We start from the raw sequence: 15,818 nt of genomic DNA, 5'->3' as shown, positions 1-15,818 counted from the left end.
ACATGCTGTACTAATTGTTCCAAAGCAAGTTTATATATTGTTCCCCAATTCAGAAACTAAAATATATTATTTTTCTTCAGATTGGTGACAGAATATTTTTCATAAATAACTTCTATTGTTTTTTTTTCCAAAAATAATCCATAGTAATCGATTTCTTTCTTTCTAACATATATGCATTTAATTAGCAAACTAAAAGGGGACAATTGGTCAACTGTCTTATACACAAATTCATATTCGCACAAAAGCACGAATCTATTTACGGAAACAAATCAATATATTATATAATTGGTGAAACAAATACATCATATGCGGCATACATACATGAATCCACGTCCAAAAAAACTGGATGTGTGGGGTGGCATGTCCTCTCATCATCTAACCTATGATACTTCCCTGACTGACAATCAATAAAATCCATCAATAACAACTACTAAAGCTAGCTAGCTACACCAACAACAGCAGTCGCTATACTAACTATAGCAGCAGCAACACCAAACAAGACCTTTCTTTCTTTTTCCTACATGCATGCGTGGTGCTCCATCCTCCTCACGGAAATTTCTATTGTGTAACCGTTACACTCTATATAATCAATTAGCTTGTGAAAAAACAAAGCTAACCAATTAAGGAGAGGGGAGGAATTAATATGATCTAGGCAATCGATCAACTACTATACTATTACATGACGACTAATGATCGATACAGAGATATATAGGATCGCTAGCTAGCTAGAAATATATGTATATACATATATACAATCATCGAATAATTTGCTATTAACTAGATCTTGAGTGGATGGATGGATCAGCATTCAGCAGGCAGCAGACTTGGTGAAAAGGGCTGAACAAGGCCGCCTTGGGCCGGTGGTCTGCTGCAGTGGTGGCAGGTGCTCCGGCGAGACGCTCACAGGAGGGGCAGATGGAGAGCGCGGCGGCGGCGGGCGTGAAAAAGGCGGCGGGGCGGGCGTGGTTGAGGGCGCGGAGCTGTTGGAGCTCGCGGTGGAGGCGGCGGTTCTCCTCGGTTAACGTCTCGCAGCAGCGCTTGAGAAGCTCGTAGTCCACCTCTGTCTGCTTCAACTTGGTCCTGCAACCATCCATGCATTACCTCCCATGCATTTGGCTATTTGCATGTTCTGCTTAATTTGTTGTTCGATAGTTTAGTTTAATTAGCGGATAAATGTTTCTGTTAGTTGTGGCTCCTGCTTCCTTATTATTATAAATAGCTTTTTTGCTGGCTACTCTGAGAAGCAAACTATATATTTTTTGCAAGGCTGCTTGGCTATCTATCGATGTGCATATAATTTAGAGATTTGTTAATTGTCTAAAGAGTTGAAGGACACGAAAGAGGAAAAAACAGCACTTGATTTTGCATGACAAGGAATAGGGTGTGGTGATGTTAATACGAGGGAAATTTAGCTCTCTCTTTTTTTTTAAAAAAAAATGCTTGATTAATTGATTCTGTTTTTCAAAGAGTCTATGAATCGCTACTTTATATTAAAATCTGCGAGAAGAATGATGGAAAAGAAAAGAAAGAAAGAAAGAAAGAGGAAATGGATAAGGATTTTGAGGTGAATATGACTAACTAACCTGGCTCTTCTGTTTTGGAACCACACCTCCACTTGCCTTGGCCTCAGGTTGAGTTGTTTGGCCAAAGCAACCTTTAGCTTCTGCACAGATGAACCAGAAATTAAAATCCTTTTGGCCAAAACAAATACGGAAAGCACAAAAAATATTATACTAAAATATAAATATGTTTTATCTTTGCTAATTCATGTTATTAAGAAGCTAAGCTATATATGTGCAACTAGCTTGAAATACTTACAGGATTGAGGGTACTGTGCTCTTTGAAGCGGTCCTCCAGCATCGCTGACTGCTCCTTGGTCAGCCTCAGCTTCTTCCGGCTGTTGCATCCTTCGTCATCATCAGCTGCCGCTGCCGACGACACCACCGAGTAAACTGCCCTGTCCACGGCCTCGTCCTCCTCCTCCGCCTGCAGCTCCTCCCATTTCACGCCGGCTATCAGTGGCCGCACCGGTACCGGCATGGTCAGGCCTCCACCGTCAGCTGGGAGGCTTAGTGACAGCGACGGCTCCAGTGCACACGACGGAGAGGGTGGCTGTTCCTTGGGTTGGTGGTGGCCGGAGCCGAGGGAGAGGCCCAGCGCTAGCCCGACCTCTTCTTGCTCCATACAAATTAAAGCTCTTGTCTAGAGGCCGGGAGATTTTTGAAATAGTTCTTGCAAAACTTTACCACCTATGATCTGTGTGCTTGTGCTCTCGAGCTTCTTCTGTATTTTTGTGTATGTGTACGTGTCTGTGGAGAGAGAGAGAGAGAGGCCGGTTGAGGAAGATGAGAGAATCAGCTAGTGCGGGAGGGGGAGAGAGAAGGGGAGGATGGACACCCATACATATAGGGAGGGAGGCAGTCCACATGAGCCAAAACAAGCAAACACAAACACAATAATGCACTTCACACTTGCAAAGGTTGACAAAAATGAAAAAGGTAGGGATTCAAGGGGTCTACATATATTCTAGCTAGAAGTTTCACTCCCTTTTTCTCTTATCCTAATACATGTACCCGGCCACTCTTTTTCATTTTCCGACCTCTTGCTTGGGCATGGTTACATATTATAGTGTGAACATTGATTGGTTTATTTATTTTCAGGGATTTACAACCAAAATTTCACTACTATAGTACAACCTTTCCCTTTGACAATAGAACATACTCAATATTTATCCGATGCTTATAATTTAAGTAGTGCAAAATAACATATACTTTTTTCATACCAGGAATATTGGTGGTGATTGTGCAAACATCACTCATCCTCCACTCACCCAACCACACCTATGTGCCCATTTACTGGACACACATTTGTATGCTTGGTGACTCCAAAGTAACTTTTGTTTTTCTCATAGTTCCTAACAAAAACTACCATCTGCCAAGATTGCTCCATCATATATCCTCTGTTCTTGGTAAAGCCTTGCCCTCTTTACACACCATATAATTGCTTTCCACATGGGACTCTGAAAATTGGGCCAGTTGAAAGGTTGCTAGGGGTCATCATTAAGGACCCCCGACGCCCCTGGCTCCGCGAGCCTACGCCTGAGGATTATGGATCTTCGAAGGCCCTTCAGGCCTTCAGGCTCTGGGGCTCTCCGGAGCCCCTGCCCTCTGAGGCCTAGGCAGGCTCTCCGGAACCCCTGTCCCTCGAAGCCTAGGCGGGCTCTCTAGAGCCCCTATCCCTCGAAGGACAGGGTAGCCTCCCATGAGCCCGGAGGGTGAGCCATCAGGCTTTGGCAAAAGATCAGCCAGAGGGGATCCATTAGACGTCATTCACCAGCAAAGAATTAACTGGCATTTAATACCCATGCAAGTGGAGGTCATCCTGACATCCCAGCGCAAGTGGTGGCTAGCCTGACACCCTGGACAGTGCAGCACTGTAATAGGTGACCAGCCTTGTACATCGTCCTTAGGACCACTTGCACAATTATATTTACCATAGTGGATAATATCTTTTAAGTAAGGATAAAAGTATTCTTCCTAGACCCTGCTGGCTGGGTGATCAAACTAGCCCTAGATCCATGTGGTATAGCGATGGCTGGTATCATTATCTCTGTAAGGGCAAACTTGTATACTTGCACCCTGAAGGCACTATAAATATAGACCCTAGCTTGGCCATCAGGACAAAGGGGGAGATCTTTTTCTTATCAATATCAACAACACATTTGGTTTTTCTTCTTCCCCACTTCTGCTCCAAGCTTGACTCTCCTCTCTAGAAGCGGCTCTCGTCGCACTTGTTCGTGAAAGACATTTTTTTGCACCAATAGCGCGCCGTCCGTGGGAGCCAAGTGTTCGGGCTCGACCCCCTGCTCGGGGGGAGCCGCGAGGACTGGGGAGTGCCCGGGGGTGGCTGAGAGCTGGGACCCAGCACCTTGCCCCGAGCACTCATCGCGCTCCACCACCAGTACTATGCTCACGACCTGAGGAGTGGCCGAGACGTAGAGCAGTAGTGGCTCGCCCTCGGTGGGGGCCACCAGTATGGGCGGTGAGGTGAGGTATTTCTTCAAGTCACTGAAGGCCTGCTCGGCCTCCGGCGTCCAGTCGAAGCGACCGATCTTCTTCTGGATTTTGAAGAGGGGGAGTCCTCACTCCCCGAGCTTAGAGATGAAGCGCCCGAGGGCCACCATGCAGCCGACGAGGCGCTGAACTTCCTTGAGGTGAGCCGGGGGTCGCATCTGCTCGATGGCCTGGATCTTCTCTGGGTTGGACTCGATTCCTCGGCTAGAGACCAAGAAACCGAGAAGCTTGCCTGCAGGTACCCCGAAAACACACTTCTCAGGGTTGAGCTTCAAGCGGGTAGTGCGAAGACTATTAAAAGTCTCGGCTAGATCTTCAAGCAGGGTGGCGCGGTCCCGGGATTTGACCACGAGATCGTCGATGTAGGCCTCGACGTTGCGGCCAACTTGTGAGTCAAGGGTAATACGCACACCGCACTTGTAAGATGACCCAGCATTGCGCAAACCGAATGGCATCGATACATAGCAATAAGTCCCCACCGGAGTGATAAAAGAAGTTTTTTCTTCATCCTCTATGGCCATGCGAATTTGGTGATAACCAGAGTTTGCATCTAGAAAATATAAAAGATCGCACCCTGCGGTTGCATCTACAATCTGATCTATGCGGGGTAAAGGAAAATGATCTTTTGGGCAAGCCTTGTTTAGGTCGGTGTAGTCGACGCACATGCGGAGCTTGCCGTTGGCCTTCGGGACGATGACTGGATTTGCCAGCCACTCGGGGTGGAGGACTTCTCGGATGAATCCGGCGTCAAGGAGCTTACTTACTTGCTCCCGGATGAACTCCTAGCACTCGGGCGCCTGCCGCCGGACTTTTTGCTTCACCGGCCGTGCGTCCGGGCGCACAGCCAGGTGGTGCTCGATCACCTCCCTAGGGATCCCGGGCATATCGGACGGTTGCCATGCAAACACGTCGATGTTAGCTCGGAGGAAGGCGACGAGCGCGCTTTCCTATTTGCCGCCCAGGTCACCGCCGATTCGGACGACCTGGGAAGCGTCTTCGCCCACCACGACCTCCTTCGTAGGAACGGAGGTGTCGGCAGCGAGTCGGGATTTGGATGAAGAGGGTCCCGGGCCCCCTAGACGACCTTCGACCTCGGCTCGAGCTGAGACCAAGGCCGAGTATAACTGCTCGGCGCAGGAGACGACGCTACCGGTCTCTGCGGACACGGAGATGGGGTCCGCTGGGCCCGACATCTTGACCGTGAGGTACGCGTAGTGGGTGACCACCATGAACCGAGCGAGCGCCGGGCAGCCGAAGATGGCGTTGTAGAGGAGGGGGAGCTCCACGACATCGAAGGTGACGTTCTCCGTCCGGAAGTTGTCCCGGCTCCCGAATGTCACGGGCAGCTCGACCTGCCCGAGGGGCAGGGAGTGCCCGGGTGTCACCCCATAAAAGGGGAGCAATGGCTTTAGGCGCCCGGAGGGTACCTGCAGCTTCTCGAAGGCCTCCTTGGAGAGGAGGTTCAGGCCTGTGCCCCCGTCGATCAGCACCCTGCTGACTTTTACGTTGCAGATGGTGGGGATACTACCAGGAATTCAGCGAGGACATGCTCGCCGGCTCAGTACACGCGCCTTAAATGTGACCACGGGCGAGAGCACGGCGGCTGGGTGAGTCTCTGCACGCGCAGGCCGGGTGTGTGAAGGAGAGAAAGGGGGGCCGAGGCTCGCAGTCGACAACGCGATGTCCGGCGTCCAGCTTCCCCAGGCTCGGTCGTCATTCATGCAATGGGATGGGACAAGCTGGGGCAGAGAGGGGTAAGTGGACTGCACAGCGGTGTGGGTGCATACCGGCGGCAGGGGAGGAGCCACGCGCACGTATGGTGGCCATGCGTGCCTGCGCGCGCGTGCGTACGACGGTGCACGGTGCTGACCCAGGGAAGAAGAAGGAGGGGAGGGCGCGCGAGTGGGCTGGGCCGGGGTTGCGCAGGAGGGGGGGGGGAGAGGGAAAGACGGGCCGGAGAGGAAGAGAAATGGCGCGGCCCAGGGGGAGGGACGGCCGGGCCGGGAAAGAAGAAAAGGAATGGGCCGGCTGATGGATTGGAAGAGGGATTGAGCCCAAGAGAGATGAAAGGATTTTGAGATTTTTGGAAAGACTTAAAATGTTTGAATTGATTTGAAAGGATTTGTTTGAATCAAATTTTGAAACTGATTTGGCAAAAAAAATTGGGATGTTACAGACTCCATGCTCAAGCTTGATGATGGCAACTCCATCTTCAACCTCACCACGCCAGGCTGCTTCTACTACACTAGCGGCGCGTCGGGCCACTGTCGGAAGGGCCAGAAGCTCTGGGTCGACGTGCCCATGGCCAACGGCACCTACCTACCACCCTCTGCCAACGCCCTTGCAGCCTTCTCTTTGGTTGTCTCTCTCCTCCTGTGATAGCTAGCTCCCTCGTCTCTTTCGCTTTTGTGATTACATTGGTGGGAGTGAGTTTTGGGTTGAGCAGATGGGACGTTTGGATGATTAGAGCTTGGATCTCTAAATTTTTTTATTGGTCTCTACTAGTAGTATCTAGATCTCTCTCTTCATTACATTGTACAATGCAAATGATGAGATGGATCATTTTTGCATCAATCGACCAACAATCTCTTTGCATCTGCAGCATTAACGACAAGTGATTACATCATTTCATCAGTTTGATGTAGAATCAGTTTGATGTTGAATTAGTTTCATGTCACATTAGTGGCATGTTCTGTGGTGGTGGCCTTCGTGCCACCATGTTTCTTGTGCAGGCCGGAGCAAGACCGAGCCAGCGCGACGGCGGCGGCGGAGCATGCTGGAGGCGGTGGGGGCAGCCAGCTCATTTATTATTTTTTTCCTGAAAATACTAACAATACCGGTGGGCAACAGCCGACAGTGATAGCAATGTGACTATCACTGCTTGTTACGTACTACCGGTTCTAAAACCGATAGTGAAAGCCAGTTTGGAACTGACAGTGTTAGACTATTTCGTAGTAGTGGAGGCTGCCCTGTCTTTCGAGGGACAGGGGCTCCGGAGAGCCCACCTAGGCTTTGGGGGATAGGAGCTCCAGAGAGCCTGCCTAGGCCTTGGAGGGTAGTGGTTCCGGAGAGCCGTGGAGTCTGGAGACCTGAAGGATAGTTGGAGATCCGTGATCCTCAGCGTAGGCTGGCGGAGCCAGGAACGTCAAGGGTCCTTAATAATGACCACTAACAAAGGCCAATCTTATGTGGGACAGTAGTGGTTAGTTCATATTGTAACAACCGTTTTAATGATGGGAGGTCACAAGTCACAATTGCAATCTCATCAATCGACAATCCCAAATCAGTGCGTGTCAGTAATATTATCGGTATGGTTGAGTGAGGTTGGCTCTTCTCCAAAATCCATTTAGAAAAGTTATTATTAGTTACTCTCTCCTACGTATTAATAAAGATAACTTTTCACCGGTCTGCTGGAGATAGCACAGATGGTTTATTTTTAAACATTGAAATAAAAGCCGTGGTCAGTTTTTATATATATATATATTTGCATATGTTATTGGTCACAAAATTAATTATTTTCAAATATAGAGCAATAGAATAGTTCAATTTCTATAGGAATCAGGGAAAAATATCATGTTTCCCAAATATCATGTTGTCTGATCTTTGCCATGATGGTATATATGGTGATGAATGAAGGATGGCCTCATTGCCTTGGCTATGGAAGCAAATTCTATACGACCCGGTCCCACGAAAGACCCTCTTCACTATAATGACATGTGTCCATACTCTCTCTCTCTCTCTCATCTTTAACACAACTATTGGATCACGGGATAGATGGTATAAATGAGGTCTTACAAGAGTCTTTCTAGATAGGTCCTATAAAATTTGCTTCCCTTAGCTATACGAGAAAGGTGATGGAAAGATCTCACAGGGAACTGCCATGGTACTGCAAGTTGATGCACAATTAGGGATTTTGGAAGAACATTTCATTTGAGCATTTGGTTGTGTCCCCTCACTTTTGGTAATGATGTGTTTGGTGTGTCTAGCCATGAAGAGAAGAGGTATCCATGTTAATATCAGTTGATGATCTTAATTATTGTTAAGAAATAACCACCAACATTATGATTGAGTGTGTTCCACTTGTTCCTTTAAGCAAGCAATAGTAACTATCATGGATTTTTATTTAATTTCCTCAAAAACATTATAAATTTGATTTAATCAATTTGAACTTGTGCAATATAATGATTAAGCCCAGCTCTTAACCACAATGTTTGCTCTTGATATCCACATAATTTAGTGTTTGGCATGGATGCAATCATTCAAAGTACAAATCATGTGGTCTAGAGCATTCCTAGATTCGCCGCTGTCGTTGAATGCCACATAATTAAAAACGACAACTCCATGTGTCACGCGTCTACTATGCAACTAATGTATATATAATTTGTACAATTTATTAATAGTATTAGAATAATGTGTCTTACTTTGCAAAGTACTACTAGTTGCTTGGGCCATTATTTATTTAATAGTGACCGCGCTCTTGTATCTATAGTCTCTGAACTTGTTTAATGTACCAGCACGTACGCAAGCAATTTCAACACACTCAATCATTGACTTCAATTGAAGGCACTAGATACAAAGTAAACATAATTATCATGGTTAGCGAATATCCTGGCCCCATCGTGCCTATTTTTTGAAGCTCGGGGTTTGTTTCGGCTAACCCTGCTTCTCCGTGAAACTCACTTTGGGTTTATATATACTCCTTTGGTTACAAAAGAATGATATTTTAAATTGCATGCGATTAACATGTTTAAACTTTATCTATCAATTTTTTTTAATATTTCGATTGAATGCTTGAAAATAATATATATACATTTTTCTTGATTAGTAGTTTCACAATAGTACACATTTGTTGTGTTTTGCATATAGTTTATACTAAAAATTAGTGATCAAAGTAGTGTGTTGGTGACCGTGTGACCGTGTCAATATTTAAAGCGACAATCTTATGTAACTGGAGGGATATTAGATAAGAGCTCAAAAGAATGGCATCAAACCAAAGTAAAATAATTGGTGCTTAGAAATTTTTTGCTGTTGTTTAACATAAGCTAATATATTTTGTTTTGCTTCAATGTTTAATTAATTAGATCGGTATGACAGAACAACACATTTGCGATGGGTGATAACCATCATTAGTGACGGTTACAGTACCCATCACTCTTATTGCATCACTAACGATGAAACATTAGTGACAGGTCCCCGTCACTAATAACTGTCATCAGTGACGGATCATAGTTGAGTTCTGTCACTAAAGTGCGTCTCCTATGGCCTAAGAAGGCATGTTGCCCGTCAGTGTGATCGTCATTAATGATAGATGTATTTACCACCTATCACTAATGATCGAGTCCCAGTGACGGATAGCTTTCCAACCTGTCTCAGAGACTCGGTTATTAGTGACGGGTGTATTTACCACCTATCACTAATTATCGAGTCCTAGTGACTCATAGCTTTCCAACCCGTCTCATGGCATCGGTCATTAGTAACGGGTTGTAACTATAATCCATGACTATTGATCGAGTCACCAGTGACAGGTCTATTTACCACCCATCACTAATGATCCAGATAGTAGTGATGGGTCTATTTACCATCTGTCACTAATAACCGAGTTCCACTGAGAGATTGGAAAGCTATCTGTAGTGACGGGTGAAGTTTTCACCCGTCACTAATGGTCTCGTCCCTCGAAGGGATTTACCTATTTCCTGGCTGCATCCTGAAGCAATGTTAGGATTTGGCAGCCGTCTTCTCCAACAAACAAGACACATCCAGATACCCACATCGAAATCACTCAAAACATTCATGCCACACCATACATTTCAAGGTACCCACATTGTAGGGACCAAGTCATGAGATATGCACATATACATAATCAAAACGTACAACGGCACAAGTCCACATCAAGATAACAACAAATTACATAAATCGAAAGTACAACTACAAATTACATAAGTCAAGACACCGTGTCCCTACAATAGAACTCGCTTTTCAAAGAGATGACTTCGGTCATTATGAACGTGGTGATCTGTCCTCGAATGTTGGCGAGTGCAGACTCTTTGATGTTGCTTTCCGGTAAGCTGAATTCCTGCTGAATGAAAGTAGTTATGGAAAAAGTATGTAATTAGCGTGAGCGAAATCATTTTATCATCGGATATTAGTAATGATAGAAGCAGTTATGAAAAGACTATGGAATTATCTTACATCTAGGGATTTCATATCCTTGGCTACCAAGGTTAGCAGCATGTGACGTGCAATATAGAAGCTGCAGGCATTGCCCGGTGGTTGTTGGTGGCACTGGAGAGGAATAAAAACCATCAGTTTAGAAAAAAGGTAGTAGTAGAGTGTTTGCAAATATGTATGCTGGCACTTACCATGAAGGCGGTCTTATGTGTTAATATGCGTGGCTTCTTCGGATCGTACTTTAGATAACAACGCATATACCTATCAAAAGCCCTACATGCGAAGAGGGATCCAGAGTCAACATTTGTTGTAAGTTTGAAAAGTTCAATATATAACCTAAGTCATGAAGAACTTACTCGTCGAGGATTTTTTTGACTAAAGTATAGTCACGTACTCCTGGTTCACCGTTAGGTCCTACTACTGGCCTTAGTGAATCGAGGTACCAGACCAAATTCTACTTGGAGGCAATGACCAATAAGATCCAATGGTCACCCGTGTTGTGAGCGTTCATCAGGTAGTCCCTCTTCGAAAAGTGGCACATTACATTAGCCACATTTGCCACAACGAATTTCCTTTGTTGTTCCATCAAAGAAATTGTCATAATTTGGGGGTCAAGGAATGCGAAGGGCTCCTTCTTCCTCGTTTCCTTGAATCAAGTGTCTATAGATAAGAAATTAGTTAGATTGGAGAATTAGTGGTAATAATGAATGAACGTCTAGTTTGAAAGACTTTACAATGTAAAGCATCATAATAACCCCACTTCCAGGTCATCAAGGTTGAACAAGTCGTATAAGTCATTGAAGCCAACGAGGAAGTAGTAGTCCCCTTGGGAGAAGTGATGATTTTGGTTATAGACGACAATGGAAATCTTCTTCTCTCTACAACCTTGCAGGTAGTAATTATGCAATTGGACAGAAGGTTTTCTAGTCATCCGAAGTGGATCTGCTGGCAGCAAGGGCTTCCCAAGCTTAAATTTTGGGTTGTCTTGAGTCCAAGCTGCTACTATCTAGTGCTTCTCAGCGATTGAGTCCTTACCGGAGGACTTGGATTTCTTCGGTAGCTGCTTCTTGGACCCTAGCTTGGACTTCTTCTTCTTCTCTGGGCTACCATCATATTGCTTAACTGGAGATGACGGAGTGGGCAAAGGTGACACAACTAGCGCATCTCAAGGCTGAGGTTGGGGTAGGTAACTCGGTGCACTTGAACATCCAGGCGGATTGCTCCTAGATGGTTCCGTGTGCACCATGGTGTCCCCCCTTCCATTGGATCCTTTGAAAATGAGCTTGACCCAGTTTTTGGATCTCATCATGGGGGGGGGGGGCAAATCTGTGTCCATGGTATTGGTATGTACAAAATCCATGAAGACCATAGCATAACCAGGACATATCGGGACCGTATGTAACACCTGGACCTCTAGATGCACCTGACCCTTTGTAACCTCAATATAGTAACCACCAGGTCTTATGACCAGCAAGCAAAGCGTGAGCCCATCGAGAAGGTCTATAGTATCGAGCCCCATAGATGGTGAGATAGGTTGTTTAACCTCCCTGGAGGCTTGACTACTCTTGTGTCTAGCAATGGGGCTATCACCCTCTGGTGCACTAGGAATTATGTCTCCTTGTGCCGCAAACCATCGCAGGATGTCTTGATAAATGCTCTCCGTGATTGACTAGGTCAATGCTTGCACATCGATTAGGATCGACCTCTTCCTCTTCTTATACATCCCGACGTGTTCGGGGAAGCCTAACTTCCAACCCTGGGAACTGGACACGCCTCGAACGCGACTTGGGTGCTCAGGGTTTCCCAGCACAGTGGAGAGCACATCATGTTCCTTGACCCTGGTGAATGAACCTTTGAAGGAGTGGGCTGCTATTTCTTTCACCTTTTCAGCAACTGACTCAGTTTTGCTATATTTGAAGGTCATTTCTCCATTGTTTGACAGCGAACCGCTCTCTCACAAATACGATTGTGATCGTCCCGAAAATTGCAACCAAGGATACATGCGACCTTTGTTGGATAACTTTGCATCCTCAGCCTGCCATTTATCCTTTTTCCCCACGTACCCGCCTGTGCCCAAGTTGTGATTCTGCTTATTCTTTACCTGAAGCTGCTTCTTTGTTGAACTCTTGTTTGGAACGCCTCTGAGCTCTTTAACCTCACAAAAGCTTCCCAATCCTCTCTTTTAATATATGGGTACTTGCTGAAGGGCTCCAACCCTTTTGCCATATCCTCGTTCACAAGCTTGCACTTGTGGCTTCTCTAAAGTTTGGTGATCATTTTCATAGTAGCCCTGCAAGCCTTCGCCTTCATGTTTTCGGGTAACTCCAGAAACGTATTGACACCATCATTGAACAAGGTGTTATTTTGATCCACTGTGAGGTCATCGAACTTCAGAAGGGTCAATGGCATCCTCTCCCTAGTATTGAGGCCTGCGAGCTTCCACAACATATGTAGGGCCTTCTTCTCCATAAGCATGCTGTCATCATCAATTTCTGTGATGGTAATCTTGTTCGTCAGCCACTTTTTTTGTGCCCTTGGCCTTCGTACTATTGATCCACTGGGACCTAGTTGTGCAGATGTCTGACTGGGAGCTTGCTTCGTTAGAGGATCCTGATGAAGACTGGTTGACAGACATCTAATAGATACGAATATGCAGATACAATTGATCCAGGATTAGTAACTATATTCACTTATATATGAATTTATGAAAATATGATGTATTTATTATCTAAAGCGAAGGATCCTAGCTAATTTGTAATAGGCAAAGATAGGTCCTAATTCCATTAGAGGATATGTGGTCCGAGTAGGTTTCTATGCTCTTGTACGGTTCTAGAGAAAATTTCAGCAGCACCTCCCTACTGTTCTCCAAATACATGTCTCAACAACGAGCCGAGAGGGTGTGCATCCAGAGAACAATAGGGAGATGCCACCAAAATTCTCTCTAGAACCATACAAGAGCATATGACCCTACTACTCGAGCCATGTATTCTCAAACTGTCCAAAATACGTGGACAATTCGGGAGCATCTTCTTATAAATATGATGAGTTATCAAGTCATATTTATAATCAAATACTCCCGAATGAAAGACAACGTAATAGGTTACACAACCTAAATTTATTTTTGGGATCTTCTTACAAATTTAATTTTAATTTCCTAAATGTCATCACCAAAGCAAAAATGGGTAACGGCATGTGTATTGAAGCAAAAACATTCTAATAACATTGTGGTCCACAAGATCATATATAAACTAGCAGCATAAGAAGTTAAGAACATAATACGCTTAAGCATGAACCATATTCACCTCGACCCAGTATACAAGAACTGACACTTAGATTGCTAAACAATGTTAACTTCCTACCCTTCAATCTGACACTAAACACTAAAAATTAATCAAGCTAGAGTGCTCAAGCAAGAAAGTAAGCACATACATGTGGCCTTACACAAATAATTGGTTACAATAAGTGAGCCGGGAGGCCTACCTTGACGGATGAGAACGATGGCGGCATGCGTCAATGAGGAGGAGACGGTGCGAAGCCTACATCAACAGATGTGGACGATGGCAGCACAGAGCATGGTGGCGTGGGATCCTCGGTGTCGGGGTGCTCGCTGGGGAAGAGGTGGCAGATTCCTCAGCATTGGGGTGGTGGTCCTCGGCAACAGCGGCGTGGGCTCCTCGATGTCGGGGTAGTCAGGGACGAGGGCGCATGGGAAGATGGCATTGGGGAGGAGGATGGGGATGACAGGGAGACGACGGCGGCCTCGGGGACGGTCGAGAGAGGAGGCGAGGAGGAGCGGGCGGGGGGTGCAGCGACGAGGAGGAGGGCTGCGGGCATCGAGGAGGGATCTTAGACATCGGGACTTAGGCAAAATCAAAGGCTAGGGTTCTTGGGCCCATTTTATATACACACATCATTATTGACAGGTCATATATATGGGTTAATTTACCACCCGTCACTAATGAACGGGTCACAATGATGGGTGGATTTACCACCCCATCACTGGGACTCGGTCATTAGTGATAGGTGGTAAATTCACCCGTCACTAATGATATATTTAGTGACGTGTGACTTTATCACCCGTCACTAATGTGTTCATCGCTCTAAAGGATTTACCTGTATATTGGCTGCATCCTAAAGCAAAGTTAGGATTTGGCAGCAGGATAATCCGATGATGAGAAAAATGAACTCGTTGGACGATTGGTGTAGCACTCAATTAGTTTTATCACTTGCATTCTCAATTTAACACACTTTTTCACTTAACTGACCTTTTCTAGGATAAGTAAGATCATCACTTCATCAGTTGTTGTATACAAAAGAAGGTCTGGATTACACAAAAAAAAACCCATCCATATTATAAAAGGCTGCTAAATCCAAATTGCCAAATTTGGATTACCATACATAAACCTAGGTAAGTAATGAACTATGCTTCATCAGTGTCGTCAGAGTTGCCACCGGCGTTGGCCATATCCTCATCCCCCTCCTCCTCCTCCTCCTCCTCCTCATCGTCGTCGATCATGTCGGAGTCATCGACCATCTCCTCCTCCTCCTCCTTGTCATCGTCAGTGTCGCCCATCTCCTCGTCCTCCTCCTCCTCACCGTCATCGGTGTTGGAGTCGTTGCCCATCTCCTCCTCCTCGTCCTCAACCGCCAAGAGGTGTGCGATGGCCTCGTCACTGACAATGGCCTCCGCCAATCCCTCTGCTATGCTGATGAGTTCCTCCTCATGGACATCACGAGCGATCGCCTCATCATTGGCAATCGCTTTCTCCTTCTCTTCCTCCTCCTCCAAATCCACCATCAAGAGGTCCCAATTGATGTCGTCGTCATCAAGGGTTAGCACCGAGGACAATGAAGCCAGGTCCTTATTGTTGGCGGCCATAGCTAGTGATGAATTAGAGGAGCAGGGACGAGAAGGAAGCTTAGGATGTGTAAATCGGACGATAGGGTTTCTGGGCCTGTTATTTATAAAGAGATAATTAGTGACGAGTCACAGTGACGAGTGCATTTACCACTCTGTCACTAGACTCAGTTATTAGTGACGCGTGACGTTATCACCTGTCACTAATGTGCTGATCCCTCTAAGGGATTTACCTATATACTGGCTGCATCTTGAAGCAAAGTCGAGATTTGGCAGCCGTCTTCTCTTGCAAATATATCACATCAGGAAACATATATATGCACCATTTGAGGTTACATTGATTATGTACCCCTTCGTTATGGTCGGAACGTAGGTATGGAGTATAAACTGAATATTACAAATTTGAGGTTACAGTGATTCATGTATCATTTGGCTTGTACTTGTCATTTCTGTGCTTTCTTGACGTGGATCCCTTTGTTATAGTCGAAACATAGGTATGGAGTTTTCTCGTTATGTGCAATCTGTGGCATGATTGCATTAGCAAAATAGGGGATTTTATCAAATTTATTATACTTGTCCTCATCAACCATGTTTTCAACTCCGACGATCTATCTTTTCCTGGCAAGAATTACATTAAGTTTCTTATTTGCCATGCCAGTCACATAAAACACCTGGAAAACTTGTTTAGCAAGTACAAAAGGTTCATCCTTATATCTGAT

General features: G+C 45.6%; 1 protein-coding gene across 1 annotated transcript; it reads right to left on the bottom strand.

Annotated features, from left to right (window-relative positions):
* Positions 1 to 255: 255 nt before the first annotated feature.
* On the bottom strand, positions 256 to 2,394 carry LOC133904146 (homeobox-leucine zipper protein HOX15-like). The gene is made up of 3 exons (XM_062345655.1): positions 1,819 to 2,394; positions 1,584 to 1,663; positions 256 to 1,080 (listed from the first exon to the last, which is right to left on the bottom strand). The coding sequence occupies exons 1-3, from the start codon at positions 2,182 to 2,184 to the stop codon at positions 774 to 776; spliced, it is 753 nt and encodes a 250-aa protein (XP_062201639.1). The 5' UTR covers positions 2,185 to 2,394; the 3' UTR covers positions 256 to 773.
* Positions 2,395 to 15,818: the final 13,424 nt, after the last annotated feature.

This window comes from Phragmites australis, chromosome 21 (genome assembly GCF_958298935.1).
Source record: "Phragmites australis chromosome 21, lpPhrAust1.1, whole genome shotgun sequence".
NCBI lineage: Eukaryota > Viridiplantae > Streptophyta > Magnoliopsida > Poales > Poaceae > Phragmites > Phragmites australis.
Note: the sequence above shows the minus strand (reverse complement) of the source record. Positions and strands in the feature narration are given on the sequence as shown.